The following is a 22420-nucleotide window of genomic DNA, read 5'->3' on the forward strand; positions in this document are numbered from 1 at the left end:
AGCATCACTTTCGAGATATTCTTGTTGAAAATGATTAAGCTAAATCTGATCATGAGGAAACATCAAACAAATCAAAATTAAAGGGTATTCTACAAATAATGGGTCTGTAATCTTTAAGGTCATGATGGCCAAGGAAAGACTGAGGAACTCTCTCACACTGAGGAAGACTAAAGAAATATGAATAAATGCACACATAATTCTAAACCAGATCCTCTTTCTAAAAAAGACATGGTTGGGACAACGAGGGGAAATTAAATGAAATCTGAATTAAACATACCGTGCTGGTTTCCTGATGTTGGCTGTTACACTCTGGTGATACAGAAGAATGCCCTTTGTTTGAAATATACATTAAAATACTAGGGAGTGATGGTGCATCACGTGAGCAACTTGCTCTCAAATCATTCAGCAAAAAGAATTCTCTGTTGTGCACTTGCAACTTTTCCCTAAGTTCGAGGTTATTTCTAAATAATTTTTAAATGAAGATATTAAACAGTATGTAGCCTATGATATCATTGATATCATTTGTTATTCTGTTAGTGGATGGATGCATGCGTGGAAGGAGGAGAGAAGGAAGGTAGAGCGGGAGACAGGGAGGTAAGGAGGAAAGAAGGAAGGGAGGAGGGGTAGGTGAATGGATAGAGAGGGAGAAAGAGGAATAAAACAATTGGAGGAACACATAAGAAAATACAAAAATGTTAACAGTAACTATCCCTACGTGATAGGAAAACAACTTTGTTTTTGTTATTGCTGTTCTCTGATTTATTTTTTCCCAAGTTTTCTGAATTGACCAGTTTTCTTTTTATAACAGAGGCAGTAAAAATGCAAGTAATTAAAAAAACAAACTGATTCTTCTCTACTGCAGATGTCGATTAACTGATTCAATCCATCCACGCACTCTTCCTTCTCTCTTGCCAGTCTCCAGGTAGCCAATCTAAGGATAACCATGTAATCCAGTTTGGGCCAATGAAACAACAGAAAAAGCCTGCTGGGGAGGCTTTTTGGAAAGCTTTTGCCTTCCTAATATAAAGGGATATATTCAGCAGCAACAGGACTTCACATTTTTAACAGCTTTCTTGAGATATAGTTCACACACAACACAATTTACCCATTTAAAGTATACAAGTCAATGGTTTAATATACTCAGAATTATGCAACCATCACCACATGCAATTTTGTAAAAATTTAATCACCCTCAAAAAGAAACTCCATATCTATTAGCAGCCACTTCCCATAACACCCAACTCCCTCACAGCCTTAGGCAACCCCTTATGTACTTTCTGTCTCTAGATTTGCCTAATCTGGATATTTCAAGTAAATGGAGTCATACGACATGTGATCTTCTGTGACTAGCTTCTTTAACATAGCATAATGTTTTAAAGGTTCATCCATGTTGCAGCAAGTATCATTCCTTTCTATGGCCCAAAAATATTTTATAATTTGGATATCTGTCCATTATCCATTCATCAGTTGATGGACGTTTGGGTTTCCAGTTCTTGACTATCATGCATTATACTGCAAAGAACATTAATGCACAAGTTTTTTTTTAATGTGTATTTATTTATTTTTATTTGAGGAAATTGAACCCAGGACCTCATACATGCTAAGCATGCATTTTTACCACTGAGCTAAATCCCCTCCCCCAACCAATCCTTTTTTTTTTTTTTTTTTTTGATAGACTTTACTTCTTTAGAGCAGTTTCAGATTTACAGCAGAATTGAGCAGAAAATACAGAGTTCCTACACAGTCCTCCCCACCCACACATATATACTCCCCTACCCTCAACATCCCTCATCAGTGTGGCATATTTGGTACAATCGATGAACCAACATGGGCACATTATTATCAACCAAAGTCCATAGTTTACATTAGGGTTTATTCTTGATGTTGTACATTCTACAGGTTTGACAAGTGCATAATGACATGTAGCCACCACTATAGTATCATACAGAATAATTTCATTGCCCCTGTGCTCCATCTATTCATTCCTCCCTCTCTCACTCTCCCCAAACCCCTGGAAACCACAATCTTTTTATTGTTTCTATAGCTTTGCCTTTTCCAGAAGTCATTTGGTTGGAATCGTACAGTTTGTAGCCTTTTCAGACTGGCTTCTTTCATTTAGTAATATGTCTTTTAAGTTTCTTCTATGTCTTTCATGGCTTGATAGGTCTTTTTTTTTTTACTGCACACATATTTTTTAATTTACATACATGTACTGTTCATTGTTTCTAAGAATGTTTAGAGCTTTAGCTTTTTAAACTTACATAGTTATCAAAGGAATAAAGCCAACTGCAAAATAAGAATTAATTCAAAAAGATACATACACCCTGCTATTAAAAGCAACATTATTTATAATTGCCAAGATATAGAAGCACCCTAAGTGCACATCAATAGTTGAATAGATAATGGAGATGCAGTATATATATGTGTGTGTGTGTATATATATATAATATATACACACACACACACACACTGGAATACAACTCACCCATAAAAAGAAGGATATTTTGCCCTTTGTGGCCCTTCATTTCTTTTTTTTTTTTTCACTTCAAAAACCAGAATTTTATAACTGGCAGAGACATTTCCATTCATCAAAAACAACAAAACAACTAGAAATATACTTAACCAAGGAGGTTACCTATACTCTGAAAACCAAAAGGACACAAAGAAATGGGAAGATTTCTTGTGCTCTTGGATTGGAAGAATCAACACTATCAAAATGGCCAAACTACCCAAAGCAATCCATAGATCCAACCCAACCCCTGTCAAAATACTCATGACATTCCTTACAGAACTAGAACAATTCCAAAATGTATAAGGAACCACAAAAGACCCCGAACAGCCAAAGCAATCTTTTGTAGCTCTCTTTTTTTCCCTCTTTCTTCTTTTTGTTCTCTTTTCTTATGGTTTGATGACTAGAGAAGGTCCTTTAACATTTGTTGTAAAGCTGGTTTGGTGGTGCTGAAATCTAGCTTTTGTTTATCTGTGAAGCTTTTGATTTCTCCATCAAGTCTGAACAAGAGCCTAGCAGGATAGAGTATTCTTGGTTGTAAGTTTCCCCCTTGCATCACTTTAAATACATCATGCCACTCCCTTCTGGCCTGTAGAATTTCTGCTAAAAAATCAGCTGATAACCTTATGGGAGTTCCCTTGTATGTTATTCGTTGCTTTTCTCTTGCTAATTTTAATATTTTCTCCTTATCCTTAATTGTTGTCAATTTGATGACTATGTGCCTTGGTGTGTTCCTCTTTGGGCTGATACTGTGTGGTACTCTCTGTGCTTCCAGGACTTGGGTTGACTATTTCCTTTCCCAAGTTGGGGAAGTTTTTGCTTATTATCTCTCCAAAAATCTTCTCAGGTCCTTTCTCTCTCTCTTCTCTTTCTGGGACCCCTATAATGTGAATATTAGGGCACTTCATGTTATCCCAGAGTTCTCTTAAACCATCCTCATTCCTTTTTTATTCTTTTTTCTTTTTTCTATTCTGAAGAAGTGATTTCCACTAATCTGTCTTCTAGCCCACTGATCTGTTCTTCTGCCTCATTTAGTCTATTCTTGGTTCCTTCTAGTGTATTGTTCATTTCAGTGATTTTATTCTTCAGCTCTGTTTAGACATTCTTTGTGTTTTCCAACTCTTTGCTAAATTCACTCTGTGCATCTATACTCCTCTTGAGTCCCCGAACATCTTGGCCATCATTACTTTAAACTCTTTCTCAGACAAATTACCTATCTCCTCATCACTTATTTCTTCTTCTGGGATTTTATCTTGTGCCTTGGCCTGGGAGATATTCCTTTGCTGCCTCATATCGTCTATCTTTCTATGTGTTTGTGGATTCCTTCCACAGGTTTTGGGACTATTGTTTTCTTATTTCTAGTATCTGCCCCTGGTGGATGAAGCAGGTTTCCTGTCAGGAGGAGCCAGAGCCTGCCCACTGCTGGGTGAAGCTTGGTCCTGGACCTCTGGTGGGTAGGGCTGTGTCTAGAGGCCTTTGTGGCTTAGGAAGTCTGATGATGGGTGGGGCTATGTTCCCACCCTGTATATTTTTGGCCTGAGACTTCCCTACAGGCTGTGGGTGGGCTAGGTCTTGGTGCTAATGATCCAATCAGGACGTCAGCCTCCAGGAAAGCTCGTAGATTAACACTCCCAGAATGTCCGCCACCAGCTTTTATGTCCCCTAAGTGAGCCACAATTGTCCCCCACGTCCCCAGGAGACCCTCCAAATCCAGCAGGCAGGTCTGGCCCAGGTTCCTACGAAATCACTGCCTCTGCCCTTGGACCTGGTGCACGTGAGTTTCCGTGTTCGCTTCTCAAGTGAATGGTGTCTCCGTTTCCCTCAGTCCCGTGGGGCTCCCAAAGCCAAGCTCCTCTGGCCTTCAAAACCCAATGCCCTGACCGGAGCTGGGAAGCCTGACATGGTGCTGTGGGAGGGCCTCTGCGACTTAACAAATCTTCAGCCTGTGGGTTGCCCACCCGGGGGGTATTGGGCCCAATTATATCGCGAGCACGTCCCTCCTACCATCCTGCTGTGGTTCCTTCTTTATGTTTTCAGTTGCAGAAGATCTTTTTTGCTAGGTTCCAGTTTTTTTCAATGGTTGTTTAGAATTTAGTTGTGGTTTCATTGTAGTCGTGAGGAGAGGCAAGCTCGTGGTCCTACCACTCTGCCATGTTGACTGGAACTCCCATGTACAAGTTTTTGTATGCATGTATGTTTCCATTTCTCTTGGATATGTACAAAGGAGGGGAATTGCTGTCTCATATGATAATTCTATTTCTAATACTTCGGGGAACTGCCAGACTTTTCCAAAGCAGCTGTATCATTTTTCATTCTCACTAGCAATGTGCCTCACATTTTGTCCTTCCCAACTCCTTCCTGCACAAATACAATCCTGATGCCTGAAAGTAGAGTAGCCACTTCAAAACTAGGAGGCACAAACATGAAGCCGCTAAGGATGGCTAGGCAGAAAGACACAGTCTGAGTTTCTACCTACCTCCAAACTTCCTATCATTTAGGAGGAAAAAACCTTATATAATTAACCTACTTTAAGTGGGGATCTTCTATTAGTCATAAAGGAAGCAAACTGTGATGCCCCCAAACATACAATGCATTATATTCAGAGGAAGAAATTTCTTCTTGATTTTTATATGTATACTATTTTATAACAAAACTGTTTTAAAAAGTCAGAACTATGTATGATGTGTAAATCATCTTGAAATTTTAAGATAAACTGGTGTATTTTGATTTATTCTAAATTTTTATCAAATCTCTTCATTATTATTTAGTTAATACAATAATTCTTAATAATGATCAATATTTGAACTAGGAAAAGTAAGTAAAGTAGTAAACAAAGACATTCTAAGCACTTTACAAATTAACTCATTTAGTTCTCCAAACAACTCTGAGATAGGTAATACTTACAATTCCCATTTTACAAATAAACTGGGGTAGAAAAAGTTTAACTTGCCCATGTCACAGAACCAGTATTCAAAGTCAGGCAGAATATCTGCTTAACCATATGTTGCTTCATTCAGTCACCTACATTGCCTCCACAGTACAGCACTTCCGCAATTTTAAAACAGAAAATAACTAGTAGTCTAAAGTGTATACAGGAAAACATGTATGCAATCACATTTATTAATGCTATATGCTACTTTCATGGTGAGATGGGTGGTAAGGGTTAGGGTTAGAGTTTTTTTTAACAGCCACTATATAGCAGGTACTGTACAAAATGTTGAACAAACATTATCTCATTAAATCCTCATAACAACCAGAAAGGTGATAGATACTATCTTCACTTCTAGGTAAACAGTGTGAGGCCCAGTAAAGTTAAGTAATTTGCCCAATTTCACACAACTAATAACTAGCAATGTTGGATACAAAATCAAATCTGCCTTGTTCAAAGTGAATGCTCTTTCTACTATATAATAATGAATACCTATTGAGGTTTTCCATACACTTAAATTATAGACTCCACATGACTATATAAGCTGTTATGCTTTACATTTATTACCCTTACTATTATCTGTTGAGAATCACTCATATACTTTGAAAATATTTTCCCATCTTCTTTGCTAAAATATCCAAAATTTCTACTACTAGGATAGACTTAAAATCAAAACACATTACCTGGAAAAGACAATATATTAACTCTTCATCATGTTTTGAAAAAATTATTCGATAAGCCCAGCTTAGCCAAGTCATTACTGCAGAAAGTCCACACGGATCATTTTTGTACTAGTTCAGTAATAATTATCTATCTGCCTGAACCACATCCTTTCCAATACTCTTCAGGACTTTGATACATCAATTATTTTCCCCTTGTAAGCAACAACCATTTTCTCTTCTCTTAAGTAGTGTTCCTCATCCAACAACATTTAAAGCCTTCCCTACAATCAAGTCGTTCTGAACTTGTTTCCTCAAGCTAGAGGCACGACAGGTTCTAACATCAACAGCAGCTTTGTTCCTGGAGGTAGGCAAGCACTCAAAAACACCACTCTTGGTCTCTCTACTATTTGACAGGTCTTATCTACATGTATTTTCACCTGAATAAGGTCCTGAATAAGAATTTTGTCAGTATTTTAACTTAAAATACTGGTCCTGAATAAGAATTTTGTCAGTATTTTAACTTAAAAATATTACAAGGAGCTACCTTTAGAAAATGTGCTCAGGAGAAATCGCCTCCTACTTCTATAAATCTTCCACAATCTGACTCCATGCCAATGACCTACCCTTTCCTTTATTATTTCTCAATATGGTTATAATAGAAAAAACATTTTATCTAGAGGCCAGGCCTGATACACATGGATTTACATTCTCGCCTCTTTAATGTCCCTTCTTCCCATTCTATGCTTATTCTCATGTCTGCATCTCTGCTTAAGCTATGCCCCGCACCTGAATGCCAACTCTCCTCTCTTACTTACTATCATTCTAGGCCAAACTAGATCACCAGTTCCTCCCTGAAGCCTTCCCAGTACTCACAAACCCACATTAGCTGCACCTTCTATGGATTAAAATCTGTTCTTCCTCATCCAATCCTTGATTTCATTCTGCCTAAAGCTGTTCATGAGTTGTCGCTCTTACTCTCACAACCATTGTGTATGTTTTTCAGAGGGCCAGATCAAGTCACATTTTTATCTCCTAAAGTATACAGCACACTGATAAGGGAAAAATGTATTAAATAAGGTAATAATATAAACAAGATTACAGCTTAAGAAACCAATCTACTTTTAGGTCTACATACCTAGAAAGTATATGACTAACACAAATCATCTGCTTACTAAACCAAATGCAAAAACTTACTAAGTTCTGTCAAGAATGTAAAGTTTTGCTTTGAAGTTACAAAACCAACATTCTTAAAATACATTTACTTAGACTTTTGTTTCAGACTCCAAATCCAGTATGTTGGCATTTTGCCAATACACTAAAGCTGCATATTCCTTACCAACATCAATGGCCACAATCTAAAAACAATCTTTGAATCATAAGTTTCATACTACAAGAGCCTAGGTTAAGATATATATTTATTTAGCAGAATTGTCGAAAGAATTACATCTCAACTTATCATTTCATTAATACTTAGAATAGTTCATTATGCAGGCAGGTATTAACAAGTCCATTATATTTTTTACTATTAATGTGTCTGAAATGACCATAATTAGTCCAACGACATAGCTTAACCAGTAGGTAACTGTATGTTATTCTTTTAGCATAGAGAAATTAGTTTTCATTGTACCTTTCGCACAAACATGTCACACAATTATGAGTCATGAAAAAAATAAATGAATTTTAGACCTTTGGAAATTATCGATTATAGGTGGTTTCATACCTACTATTCAAATTAACTCTATTTAAAATTAAACAGAAAAAATAAAAACACATCACCACTGAGAGAGAAAATTTTTCTACTGATCTAGTTATTACTTAAATTTCTAAAGTTTATAGCCAGAAACAGAAGACTGAAACATTTGAAAGAACATGGCCAGTATTACCTAATAAAAAAGCTAATGATGAGCTTTCTATAGGAAAATCAGATCACAAAGGAAAATAAAAAGGTGGATATATTCACCAAGAAATGTCATTTAATTTCCCCATAAATGAAGACAAAATTATCCATCAAAATTTACATTAATACACTACATTACTAAATGTAGATTTAGCAATCTCTCTATACCTGAATAAAAGAAAGATAAGAACAAATACATTTTCTTCCCTGAAGGTTTATTAGAATTTATACCATAAACCATTTCTGGACATTTGCTTTTTAAATGTATTTTGTAAGGATATAAAAGAGGGAACCATACCTGTTTTACTAATAGCTTCCTGTAACTCAGCCATAGAACTGATTATTGCAGCGAGAAGGTCAGAACTGGTGAGCCAGCTGAGAGCTTGCAAACAACGTAACTGCTCTTTTTGATGTTCTGCAAAAATAGAAAAAATCCATTATGTGATGCTACAAAAATTAATTAAAATCCATATTTAAAATTCACAGCAATATTTAGCTATTTAAGAAGTAGATCAAAACTTACACGCAGAACTTCACCTAGTGTGAAAGTCTACAAGAAATATTAGATTTTATTGACTTTAATTAATTAATGTATATAGCTAATGGTTAACTGATAACAAATAGAGAGAAAAGGTAATCTTTGGCTCTACTCATATTACTTGTTTGCTTTTTAAAGTTAAAAATTGAAATTATTGTTTCCTCAGAATAGTCAAGCGTTTAAAAAAGTGTTAGCTGGAAAATTTACATTTGTCTCATTTTCATTCAATTCTTCAATAGATTTTTAACTCTGATCACTTTATACTAATTCAAAGAAAGCAAAAATAAATTATACTGCTAATTAATTTTAAATAGGGTAGAGTTTCTGGATTGACTTACTAGAAAAACCACTTGTATAAGCTCTTCAATTTACTGTGAAAAGAGCATTCAAATATAATAAAGCTAGATGAAGTTGAAATTATACGTATTTGCTACCTTTATATTTTAATGTTTACAACAAAAAAAATCAAAACCTAATTTATACATAGATAACACATTTATTCATACACACAAACATATCTACACATATAAGGGACTATGCTACATGATTTGACATGTGAAATGAATTTTTAAAGTTTCTGCATAATGGCCAAACGTATTCACTTTTATGTCACTTACAGTCAACTTAGATTTTAAGAAGCACAATTTATCTTACTTGGAAATTTATGCTTGTCTTTGGGCTCTCCCGTACATACTAACATGCCTATGCCTTCTTTGAAACTCTCCATCCAGGTAAAAAGAGAGGCACATGATTGGCCCAATGTCTTGAATCTGTTTGCTGCCAAAATTGCAATAACACCTTTCCGGAACACACGTATCAATCCTTTGAAGGGTTTTTTCTTCATCTTGGCTTCCTCTTGCTTCTTTTCCTCTACAGTTGACAAAGCCTGGGCTAGAGTTCTAACTTCCAATTTGAACAACTCAAAGGTGTTGACCTGCTCCTGGAGGAAGTCTCTCTGTGTAGATAAGGCACATGATCGGCTATAGAGAGGATATAAGGCACCAGACATCAATGCACAGGCCGCCAACAAGGATGTTTGTTCCCTTTTAGTCTGTGATAACAAGTTTTTGAAGTGTGAATTTTCAAGAACCAACTGCTCATGTGACTTCTCCATATGGTTCAATTTTTCCATATTTTTTTCAGCAATTTCTTGAAATTTCTATAAGAGAAGTCAAATAATATGTTTGATCATGAAACAAATAGGCATTTATTACCTCCTCTTTAACAAAAGAAAACAAATTTCTGCCAACAACTATTTCTTTTTCTTCAAAAGATCTGTGTTCTAAAATATCCAAAAATATGTATGTAATAGACAACAGTAAGCCAAACACCTTAGATTTAAATGTGCATGGTGATTTTAAATCTTCTTATATAGAAACTTTACATAGAGTATATAAATTTTAAAATACTTCAGAAATTCCCTGTGTACTTATGCATAAATATACAAGTTTATTAGAAAATGAAAATTTCTCTTCTTCCATTCCTCAGTAACTTTTATTTCCTACTTTTCAACAGAACTCACACCACCAACAGAGGCTTTCCTACATGTAAAAAGGCTTACTTTAACTTTTTGTCAAAAGAGCAAACGGGTTAAATAAATAACACAACACGTAGCACCCGACTGTCTGACATAATTAGATGATAAGAGACTGATTATCAGAGCATACTCTTGTACTTTGGTTTCTTTCTTCTTCCCCAAGATAGAAGGCTGTACAAAGTACAGCTCCAGCACTGAGAGGATATACTAAGAGTGAGTGGGGCCTCAGCAGCTGTCTGGTCCTTTTCTCCTCATCAAAGTGCTTATAATCCAAAAGTTAATTTGCAACACAAAGAAATTTTAACTGCAGGCAACTGATTTTAATCACTAGCAAATAAACCAACTCTCTATGAAATTTTATGCCTAATCATTAAGGAATTGCTGAAATAAGAGTAAATTTTCGAATATAACATATTCCAATTTCTTTTACTGACTCATTTATCATTCAATAAACATTTATTGATTACTCACTAAATTCCATGTGCTAGGAAAACAGACAGGTAAATCAATTATTGTGGTATAATGCTATGATGGAGCTATGCTAGGTTGCCAGAGGTACACAAAAGGGCATTTTTGACATTGACAGCTTTTGGAGGAAGATGGTAAAGGACAAGTGGTAATAGACGTATAATAGAAAGAACAACAACAACAACAAAAACCTCAACTCCACCATCAAGCAGGCTAGCCAATAGCTATCCTTATAGTAATTTAATCTAACCTTTTACAATGCATGGTGATTTAACAGCTTTAGTTGGATCTTTACTCAACCAAATAAGCTGCCCTGACTTGGTCATGGACTTCTTTCTTTTTAAAACAAGCCAAGGGATTTCCATTTGAATTAGGGGGTCAGTCAGAGACAAAGAAAAATCATGCTCTGTACATGTATGATAAAGTGAAGTGCTGTCTTCATTATGAGACAATCCTTTTGAGGGCATTAAAGAAAATATTTCTCTTTGTATTATTGGTTCAGACCACACTCCATCTGAAATTTAATGTTGGTCTTTGGGACAGGTTTATGGTGAGCATGTATCTGATTCAAGAGTTACCTACAAATAACTAAAAGAATCAAATGCATTTCTAACGTTTACATTGGCAGGAAGACCTCAAAGGTGATCAGACTTAGAAAAAAATCACACAAACTCCTGAATACTCTGCAAGATTTGGATGTCAAAACCTACCACGAACAGTGTTGACAGGCAGTGGCCAAAAGGATTCAAACTTGTCAAAATATCTGGCTGAAGAAAGTAACCCCTGGACTAAAACCAGTTCTGAGGCTAGAGGATGACGTTCCCAAAGGTGCACAGCAAGTGGAAGTGGGCACTCAGAGGTATAGTCTTGAGTACAAAAGAGTAAAGGAAGTATACAAGGGGCCACTCTCTGATGATTCAACTTCTTGAATGCTTTCTCTTGGACCAGGTTGGGGGTAGGGGTAGATTTTGGATTTAGACATGGTTTTAAATGTTTCTCTACTGTACTTTAATTCCCTTTATTTTCTCCAACTCTGATCCAGCCATACCTGTAGTGATACTGTGAGAAATAAAGAAATGGGGAAATAAGGGAATTGTAGCTTACCCCTAACTACATCCCCACTGATGGCCAAGTTCTGTCAACAGTACTCTATCAATAGGACTGTATTCCATATAAAGACCACGAATAAAGGAAGAATGTCCCACTGGGAGCAGCTGAAAGAAGCAAGAAACTCTGAGAGCACTAGCCAAGTGGATGGCTTGGAAGCAGAAGTGCAACAACCATTAAGAAAAGGGAAACTGACATGAGTTGCAGCTAGGAAAAGCAGGAAGACTAGCATATGGCCAAGTAGGAGTCAGAAAACAGAAACCTGTTCTAAGGAAGTACAAATACTTGAAAAGGAAAATGATGGAAATTTGAGAAGTATGTAGATAATAAATGATTAAGCTAAAGAATTTAAACTTTACCCAGAAAGGTATGAGAAACCATAAAATCCTGGGACAGTCGCTAAGCTTTAGAAAAGTGGATGGGAGAATTGGCAACATTAATAAAGACTCCCTGGGGTAGCAGTAGGGTTGCAGGGAGTAGAAGGAGCAAATGGAAATTACAATGTTTAATTCCATATTTTCTCCAAAATCAATCCCACCAATTCATTTGAGGGAAAAAAAAAGGGAAATTACAGAAAGTCTAGGATAAAACAGACACACTGGTCATAGCTAAGTAGTGGAAATAAAATAAACTTAATCGAGATCTAGGTGAATGCCTATTTATGTTTTTACAGATCTCAAAGTCTAAGGCAGAAGTAGATTTTCAACAAAAATTACTTTTTTTGATTAAAAAAAACCTGTAAAAAGATGTATTTGCTAATGGTATTTTAAATGTTTCCCAAAAATTCAGTCATTGGTCAAAATCAAATGGACTGTGGAAACAGATATAAAAGTAAAGTAAATCTATTGCAAGAAAAATATTTAATTTTAGTGCATGATAAATCTCAAATTTCTCTACTGTATATGGCTGGTCTATTTCCACAGAGCCTTAGGTTTAAGTTAAAGCATTTTAGAGAGGCAGCCAGAAACAGATAGTCCTGAGATGAAGATAACAGAGTAATTAAAACATGGCTAGAAATGGATAAAAATCAAGAATATATTACCAAAAATCCTCTACGTCTTTCTATATAGAGAAAAACAGGAACACACTGTAATTTTTAGAAAAGAGAACTGAGATTCTGGACTTAACAAAGCCAATTTTCATTTTAGGCTACCTAGCAGAAGCAGTAGTGATGTAACAAAGCAATTTTTAAAGATCCTCACATCATTTTATGGTCCCCAAATTTTGATTTGTGCTGATTAATTACTACCACTATGAATGATTTCAAGAGACTTGTCATATATATTTGTATTGTAAAAAAGAGGTGCTATTCATGAATTGCTATAAGAATAAATAAAAGACTAAGAATATACATGAGGTGGTAAATTCTACCAAACAGTCAAAGAAAATTTAATACCTATTGTGCTCAAAATCTTCCAGAAATTTGAAAAGAAGAGAATACTTCCCAACTTATTTTATAAGGTCAACATTACCCTGATACCAAAACCAAATAAGCACAAGGCAAAAAAAGAAAATTATAGGCCAGTATCTCAGATGAACACAAATGCAAAAATCCTCAACAAAATATTAGCAAACCAAATACAACAAGACATTAAAAGGATCATACACCATGACCAAGTGGGATTTATTCCAGGGATGCAAGGATAGTACATCATCTGCAAATCAATCAACACAATATATACCACCTTAACAAAATGAAGGATAAATATCATATGATCATCTCAACAGATGCAGAAAAAGCATTTGACAAGATTCACCACCTATTTATGATAAAAGCTCACAATAAATTGTGTATAGAAATGTACCTTAACATAATAAAAGCTATTTATGACAAACTCACTACTCAATGGTGAAAAACTACAGTCTACCCTTATAAGATCAGGAACAAAATAAGGATGCTCGCTCTCACCATTCTTATCCAATATGATATTGGAAGTCCTAGCCAGAGTAATTAGGCAAGAAAAAGAAAAGACAACCAAATTGAAAAAGAAGAAGTTTAACTGACACTATTTGCAGATGACATGACTTTATATATAGGAAAACCTAAAGACACCACCAAAAAAAAAAAAAAAAAAAGCCTACTAGAAATAATAAACTAATACAATAAAGTTGCAGGGTACAAAATCAATATACAAAAATCTTTTGTGCATTTCTATACACTAATAACAAACTAGCAGAAAGTGAAATCAAGAGGAAAAAATCCCATTTACAATTGCAACAAAAATAATAAAATATCTAGGAACAAATTTAACCAAAGAGGTGAAAGACCTGTATACTGAAAACTGTAAGACACTATTGAAAAAAACTGAAGATAACACAAAGAAACAGAAAGATATTCCATGCTCATAGAATGGGAAGAATTAACACTGTTAAAATGTCCATATTACCTAAAGCAATCTACAGATCCAATGTAAGCCCTAACAAAATCTCACAGATATTTTTCACAAAAACTGGAACAAAAACATCCTAAAATCTGATGCTGAAGGTATCACACTCCCTGATTTCAAATAACACTATAAAGACATACGAATCAAAACAGCATGCTATTGGCAGAAAAACAGAAATATAGATCAATGGAACAGAAATGAGAGTCCAGAAATAAACTCTCACATATATGGACAATGAATTTATATCAAAGGAGTAAAGAGCATACAATGGATTCCTTTATAAAGGAGAGTATCTTCAATCAATGGTGTTGGGAAAACTGGACAACCACATGCAAAAGAATGAAACTAGATCACTATATTACACCATATACAAAAATTAACTCAAAATGGATTAAAGACTTGAATGTAAGAACTGAAACCATAAAAATCATAGAAGAAAATATAGGCAGTATATGTTCTGACATCAATCGTAGCAACATCTTTCTGGATATGTCTCCTAAGGCAAGGGAAACGAAAGCAAACAGGAACAAATGGGACTACATCAAACTAAAAACTTTCTGCACAGCGTAGGAAAACATCAACAAAAGACAACCAACCAAATGAGAGAAGATATTTGTAAATCATGTATATGATAAGTGGCTAATATCCAAAATATGTAAAGAACTCATACAACTCAACCACAACAAAACAAACAACTCATTTAAAAAATGGGCAGAGGATCTGAATGGATATTTTTCCCAAGAAAACATAAAGATGACCAACAGGCACATGAAAAGATGTTCAAGATCACTAATTATTACATAAATGCACATCAAAACCACAATGAAATAGTATCTTGTTACAAAACCAGACCCATTTGATCTATGCACAGCATGCCAAACACTGAGACACAAAGTTGTAGAGCAGAGAGCGTTTACTCTCGAGGCATCCAAGCAAAGAGAAGGGAGAACAAATCTCAAATCCACCTCCTCAAATACCAGGGGCTTGCAATACTTATGGGTAAGCCGAAGTTTGGGAAGCATGGGGAAAGGTAACTGGAGACAAGAAAAATGTGAGGTAACCGTCATTCTGCACAGGCACAACTAAACTATGTGCTCTTCCAAGGGACGCATGCTCTGAGGGTGGAGGTCTTGGCCCTCTGACGTCAGAGTCACTGATTGTACGTTCACGCATGCCCATTTGGAGGGCTGGTGATCCCATCCAGTCCGAACTGGCTTAAACGCTAACTGGACACAGCTGACTCCAAGTTCTGGCAAACACAGTTTAGGCTATGTGATGCTCAGAGGACAATTAAAGCAAGCTTGAGTGATGGCAGGCTACAGCTCATTATTTATTAAGCAAGTTCCAGTCTGATGGATCTAACTGATGACCACCCTCAGTATCAATCTCTTGCCCATTAGAATGGCTATTATCAAAAAGACAACAAATTAGTGTTGGCAAGGCTGTGAAGAAAAGGGAACCCTCGTGCACTTTTGGTGGGAAGGTAATCTGGTGCAATCACTATGGAAAACAGTATGGAATCAAAAAATTAAGAACAGAATTCCCAAATGATCCAGCACATAAACAAAGGACTTTTTTTTAAAAGTCTTACATTTATAAGTTACATATCTTGTCTTTTTTGTGATGACAATATTTTAAAATATAATAAACATAAATTTGCCTGCTTTTCCTATGATGTAAATATTTCTCTAGTTAAAAATAAAGCACATTTCGTGGAGAAATCAGAGCTTTCATACACTGCAGGTGGAGATGTTAAAATGATGCAAGTGGCTTTTGAAAATAGTTTGGCAGTTCTTCAAAAAGTTAAATATAGAGTTACCATATGACCTAGCAATTCCATTATCTTTACATATACACTCAAACCCCATAAAGGCTATTTACTCAGCTTAAAAACAACACCTTCATTTTGTAAGTTTAGCACATAAAAAGATAGTAATATGCCAAAAATGGTACATGCCTGTGTTTACTCTTGTTTCTAAGGCAGTACAAATTATAAAATTATCCAAAGGGATAAGCCAAGCCCTCAGAAGAAAATGGTTCTCTTTATCTTTAGACTGAGAATAAATTGTTGATCTAGGCAAGATGCTTGAAGTACTAATTATTAAAAGATACTACCTCAGACTGTCAGAAAGTCAGCCTACTCTAAGTTCTAATCTGTCTCTTGTCTCCCTTCCTTCTGGCTTTCAGATCCTGACAACAGGGCCCAGGGTGGCTGCAGTCCCCTCTACGAAGCCTTCAAATTTTGACAACCTCCTCTTCTAAGGTGATAGCACTCTTCGGCAATTAATTACATACTGTCTTGTGTGAATTTTCCATGTGTTGATATAATGCCTCCCATCTAAATTTGAAACTTTTTGAGAAAATAACTATTTTGCCTATTTACTAGTACGAGAGCATTAAACACGGGGCTCTACATATCTGACATATAATATGTAAAGTATTTATTTAATATTAACTACATTATTTAAAAGTGACCTTGATATTCCTACCTATAGTAATAATTTTGCAATATAGTATACTAAAATTTCAGTCTCTCAGAAAAAAAGAAGTTTGAGAAAAAAAAGAGATAGGGAACTACCATTTTTTGAATGGCTGATAGTATGGCACTGATTAGCTTCATCAAGATAATGTTTAATTACTAATTAATCAAGAATGTGAGTTCAAGAAAAATGAAACTGAGTTGTCACCAGACCAGTCTTCAGATGTCACTTTATAAACAAAAATAGCATGTTTCTAAATAGCATGTTTCTAAAAAGTGCTGCAGTATAATTTTTAAAAGGACTAGAGGATAAGGATGATGATAATATATTCAAAGAGCACATAACTTTCACTTTGTAATTTCTAAACACCAAGCAAGGTGCTAAACATTTTACATCTGTTATCTGCATTCTAATTCTGACCCTAGAACTTCCTTGCTATACAAATGAGCAGTATCAGTTCTCTGAACCTCAGTTTTCTCATTTGTAAAATAGAAATGATGCTTAAGTGACCTATGTCATATGGTTGTCGTGGGGCTCATGTAAGAAGAGGCAAGCAAAGGTAGAAAAAGCATTGAAAAATCTATCAAGCATTATAAAAATTAAATGGATAACATTATTATTAAGAAAATCAACTTCTAAATCAATTATTTAAAAGTCAAGAGTATGAAAATGAATGTATGTATGTATATGTAGGACTGAAGCATTATGCTGTACACCAGAAATTGACACATTGTAAACAGACTATACTACAATTAAATAAATAAATAAAAAATTTTTTAAAAGGTAGTCAGAGGATTTTTCTCTATTTCATTAAAGGTGTCCAGTCACACCAACTCACAGTCCATCAAACACGGTGCACACAGGATTGTGTCTAAGTCTCTGGGAATCATCTCAGAAAGGCATGTATCCCTATCATCTTCAACAATATAAACAAAGCTGCATTTTATTTTTGAATATTTTTGGAATTCAAAGAAAAAATTTTCAACATCTAATGACAGTTTTATGACTAACTCAGATTTCTTGCCAAAAGTACTATTAATACTGTGATATAAGAGGAATAAAATGCAATATATTATGATAAACCCAAGCTTTTTTGATTTTTGTTCATTCTTAACTCATTTGATTTCACTAAAATGTCAGATAAACCAAAAGTGTTTACCATAAACATTATATCAAGGATTAACCATACTTAACTGACAGTGAAAAATCTTTACTTGTAGAAAGGAAGTTCTCATTTCATTAATTTCATGTTTTTCAGATAGAAAAGAAATAAAAACATAAATACTAAGATTACAAAAACAAAGTTAGTAAGGCAATGTAATGTGGCACTCAGCCCAGATGCTTCAGTACACATAGATGCTTGAGATATATTTACATGTAGGCTCCAAAGTATTTAAATTCAAGAATTACCCAACCATGTGGCTAGCACATTTAACCTAATGGTAAAAACATGCTATGATCTGAAACCAACCTTCCTGTTCTACAAGTTTCATTAATCTAATAGCTTTTCCACTAATTGTTTTAAAGCTTACACATCCAAAAGTCTTGCAAATAACTATATTTTTCAGATAAAAGCAATTCATATCCCAAAATTGTTTTTTACTTAACTACCTGTCTTTTACTAACCACTTCTTTACAATAACCAAACATTAAACATATGGCTCTATAGATCAGTCATTTGTTTTCCAGCAGATGGCATCTATTAATGGCTATGTTCATCTAACACCAAATATCCTCTACAACAAACAATCCTATGCAAAATTGTGGATTTTTCCCTCTCAGGTCCTTATCAACATAACTGAAAATTAAGTAATGTTAAAAAAAAAGAAAATAAGATAACATAAAATGAAAATATCTTTATTTGCATTGCAGCTTTGGGAAAAAAAGCACAAATATAGAATTAATTATAGTAAAATTTCCTAAAAATTTATAGGTTCTGTAATATGCACCATAATATCAATTTACGAAATATAAAACCCAAATGAATTGCTGTTGTGTATCCAATTACATTTTATGACAATTCAAATATGTACATAAATTATATAGGCAATGTGCCAATATATAATATTAATGTACTTTTAGGAATAATGAAAATGATATTTTCAATTTGCATATCCAGGGATCAAAGCCAGGAAGTTACACATTCTTCAGAGAAAAGTCTTCAGTGAGCTTCTCCTAAAACATTAGCATTTGTGATGACTGACTCCCTTACTTCAGAAAGTGAATTGCTATGCCTTCCTGACGACTTAGAATAAAGAAAATGAGTTCAAAATACTGATAGGACAGTTTGAATTCAGGAAGTGTGATGCCTCCCATTTTGTTCTTTTTTTCTCAGGATTACTTTTGGCTGTTTGGGGTCTTTTATGGTTCCACACCAATTTTAGAGTTGTTTCTTCTATTTCTGTAAAGAATGCCTTTGGTATTTTGATGGGGATTCTATCCAACCTGTAGATGGCTTTGGATTGTATGGTTATTGTTAACAATATTACTTCTTCCAATTCATGAACAAGGGATGTCTTTCCCTTTGTTTATGTCTTCTTCAGTTTTTTCAGCAAAGTCTTGTAGTTTTCATTGTCCAAATCTTTCACTTCTCTGGTTAAATTTATTCCTAAATATTTTATTGTTTTTGATGCTATTGGGAATGGGATTTTTTTTTAAATTTCTTTTTCAAATGCTTCCTAAGTGTAAAGGAATGCCACAAGTTTCTGTAAGTGTATTTTGTAATCTGCTATTTTACTAAAATCATCAGTTAATTACAACAGTTTTTTGATTGACTCTGGGATTTTCTATATATATATGATCATAGCTTCAACAAGCCATAGTAATGAAAACAATTTGGCACTGACACAAAAATAGACACTAGACCAATGGAAGTGACATATACAGCCAACTAACAGTCAATAAGATAGCCAAGGATACCCAGTGGGGAAAGGACAGTCTCTTCAACAAATGGTGCTGTGAAAACTGGATAAATACATGCAGAACAATGAAAATAGAAGCCTATTTCACACCACTCAAAAAATTAACTTGAAATGGATCAAAGATTTAAACATAAGACCTATACCATAAAACTCCTAAAGAAAACATAGGGAAGAAGCCCAAAGATATTGGTCTTGGCAGTGATATTTTGGATATGACACCAAAAGCATAACCATTACAAACAAAAATCAACAAATGGGACTACATCAAACTCAAAAGCTTCAGTGCTACAAAATTAACAATTAACAAAATGAAAAGGTAGTCTGCAGACCAGTAGAAAATTTTTACAAACCATATATCCAATAAGGGGTTAATATCCAAAATGTATGAAGAACTAACACAACTTAATAGCAAAAAAAAAAAAAAAAAAAAAAAAAAAGATTAAAAAATGGGCAAAAGAGCTAAATAGCCATTTTTCCAAAGAGGATATCAATATGGTCAATAGGCCCATCAGATGATGCTCAACATGACTGATCATAAGAGAAATGCAAATAAAAACCACAATGAGGTATCACCTCATACCTGTTAGGGCAGGTATCATCAAGAAGACAAGAGACAATAGGTGCTGGTGAAACCTTTATACACTTTTGGTGAGAATGTAAATTAGTCCAACCACTATGGAAAACAATATAGAGGTCCCTCTAAAAATTAAAAATAGACCTACCATATGATCCAAGAAATCCACTTCTGGGAATATACCCAAAAGAAGTGAAAACAGAAATTCAATGAGATGTATGTACTTCCATGTTTACTGCGGCATTATTCACAGTAGCCAAAATATGGCAACAACCCAAATGCTCGTCAACAAATGAATGGGTAAAAAAAAAAAAAAGTGTTATATATACACAATGGAATATTATACACCCATGAGAAAGGAGGATATCCTACCTTTTGTGATAACATGAATGGATCTTGAACACAGTATGCTAAGCAAGATAAGCCAGACAGAAAAAGACAACTATATGACATCACTTACACATGGAATCTAAAAAAAAAAATCAAACATAGAAAAAAAAAAACCCAAGAATAAAACAGTGGTTACCAAGTGATGAGGATTAGGGCTTAGAAGGCTGATGTGTTTAAGGGTACAAACTTAAAAGAAAGAGGTCTTAGATACAACACTAAAAGCACAATCCGTAAAAGAAAAAATCGATAAACTGGACTTCATAAAAACTTAAAACATTTGCTCTGCAAAAGGACATTTAAAAGAATAGGGGAGAATACTTGCAAATCACTTGCATCCAGAATATATAAAAAACTCTTGAAATTCAGCAACAAAACAAGCAACCTAGTTACAAAGTAGGCAAAAGATATGAACAGATAATTCACCAAAGAAGATATTCAGATGGCGAATAAGCAAATGAAAAAATGCTCAACATTATTATTAATTAGAGAAAACAGAAATTAAAATCACAATGACATACCACTACACACCTATTAGAATGGCTAAAAAGAAAAAGGAAAAATGATAAAACCACATGCTGGCACAGACGCAGAGCACTTCGAATTCTCTCACATAGTACTAAGAAGGCAAAATGGTACAGTCACTTGGGAAAACAATCTGACAGTTTCTTATAAACTCAAATATATACTTACCATATAACCCACAAATCAGACTCCTAAGTATTTACCCAAGAAAAATAAAAATTTATGATCACACAAAAACCTATCTATGAATGTTTAAAGCTACCTTTAATCATAACTGTAAAAAAAAAAAAAAAACAACCAAAAGGCCCATCAGCAAGTATCTGGATAAATGGAATATTACTCAGCCCAAGATCACTCCTTTTTACTCAGCTGTAAAGAGGAGTGAGCTACTCTCAGAAGCAATGATGTGAACAATTCCCAAACATATTTTGTTAAGTGAAGAAAGACCCAAAAGGCTACATACTGTATAATTCCATTTATATAACATTCTGGAAAAGGCAAAACTATAGGGGGGCAACAAACTTTCAGTTCCCATATATAGTAAGTTGTTTTTTTCACAGGGGGGACTAGGGCTACTCAATGAGAAAAGTGAAGTCTTGAATAAATGGTCTAATGTGTCTAACATCAGACACAAAAATTAACTGGAGATGGATCACAGACCTAGACATAAAAGTTAAAACTATAAAACTCCTAGAAGAAATGATAGGTGATTATTTTCAATCTTGCAGTATAGAAAGATTGCTTACTGCATAAAAATAGTCAAAAGAGAAAAAGATTAGTAAGTTGAACTTCATCAGAATTTTAAAACATGAGGTCATCAAAAGAAACATTAAAAAATGAAAAGACAAATGAAATATTGAAAGAAAATATCTGTGGTACATACATATGACAAAGGAATTATATCCAGAATTTATAAGAAACTTTTACAAATCAATAATACAAATACAAACAACTCAAAGTTTTAAATGTACAAACATATTAAAAGACACTTCACAAAGACATATAAATGCAATAAGAACATGAAAAGTGTTCAACATCATAAATTACCAAGAAAACGTGAATTAGAACCACAATGAAATACATTTTCAAACAACCAGAATGACTAAAATTTAAAAGACTAACAATGCTAAATTTTGCAAAAGATGTAGAACAATGAAAACTCTTATACATTTATGGTAGAAATATAACATAATACAACCATTTTGGTAAAAAGTTTGATAGCTTTTTTTATACATATATGCCTATCCTATGACCTAGTAATTACACTCTCAACCAAGAGAAATGAAAAAATGTCAACAAAATAGTTAAATAATAATGTTTGTAGCAATTTTACTTACAATAGTCACAAACTGGAAACAACCCAAATACCCATCAATTCACCACAAACTATGGTATACTTTCAAAATGGAATACTACTTGACCATAAAAAATAATGAACTACTAATACACACAACATGGATGAGTATCAAGAAAAAATATGTTGGGTGTAATAAGCCAGC

The 22420-nt window shown here is 34.3% G+C and overlaps 1 protein-coding gene across 17 annotated transcripts in view; it reads right to left on the reverse strand.

Annotated features, from left to right (window-relative positions):
* CCDC171 (coiled-coil domain containing 171) overlaps positions 1-22420 on the reverse strand; it is a 488107-nt gene that overhangs the window by 351719 nt on the left and 113968 nt on the right. For all 17 annotated transcript variants that reach the window (XM_032477676.1, XM_032477674.1, XM_032477673.1 and 14 more), the window contains 2 exons: positions 9190-9694; positions 8296-8412 (listed from right to left, as the gene is read on the reverse strand). In XM_032477676.1, the coding sequence (XP_032333567.1) occupies positions 8296-8412; positions 9190-9694 (622 nt within the window). The remainder of the gene's footprint in view (positions 1-8295; positions 8413-9189; positions 9695-22420) is intronic.

This window comes from Camelus ferus, chromosome 4, assembly GCF_009834535.1.
Source record: "Camelus ferus isolate YT-003-E chromosome 4, BCGSAC_Cfer_1.0, whole genome shotgun sequence".
Classification (NCBI taxonomy): Eukaryota; Metazoa; Chordata; class Mammalia; order Artiodactyla; family Camelidae; genus Camelus; species Camelus ferus.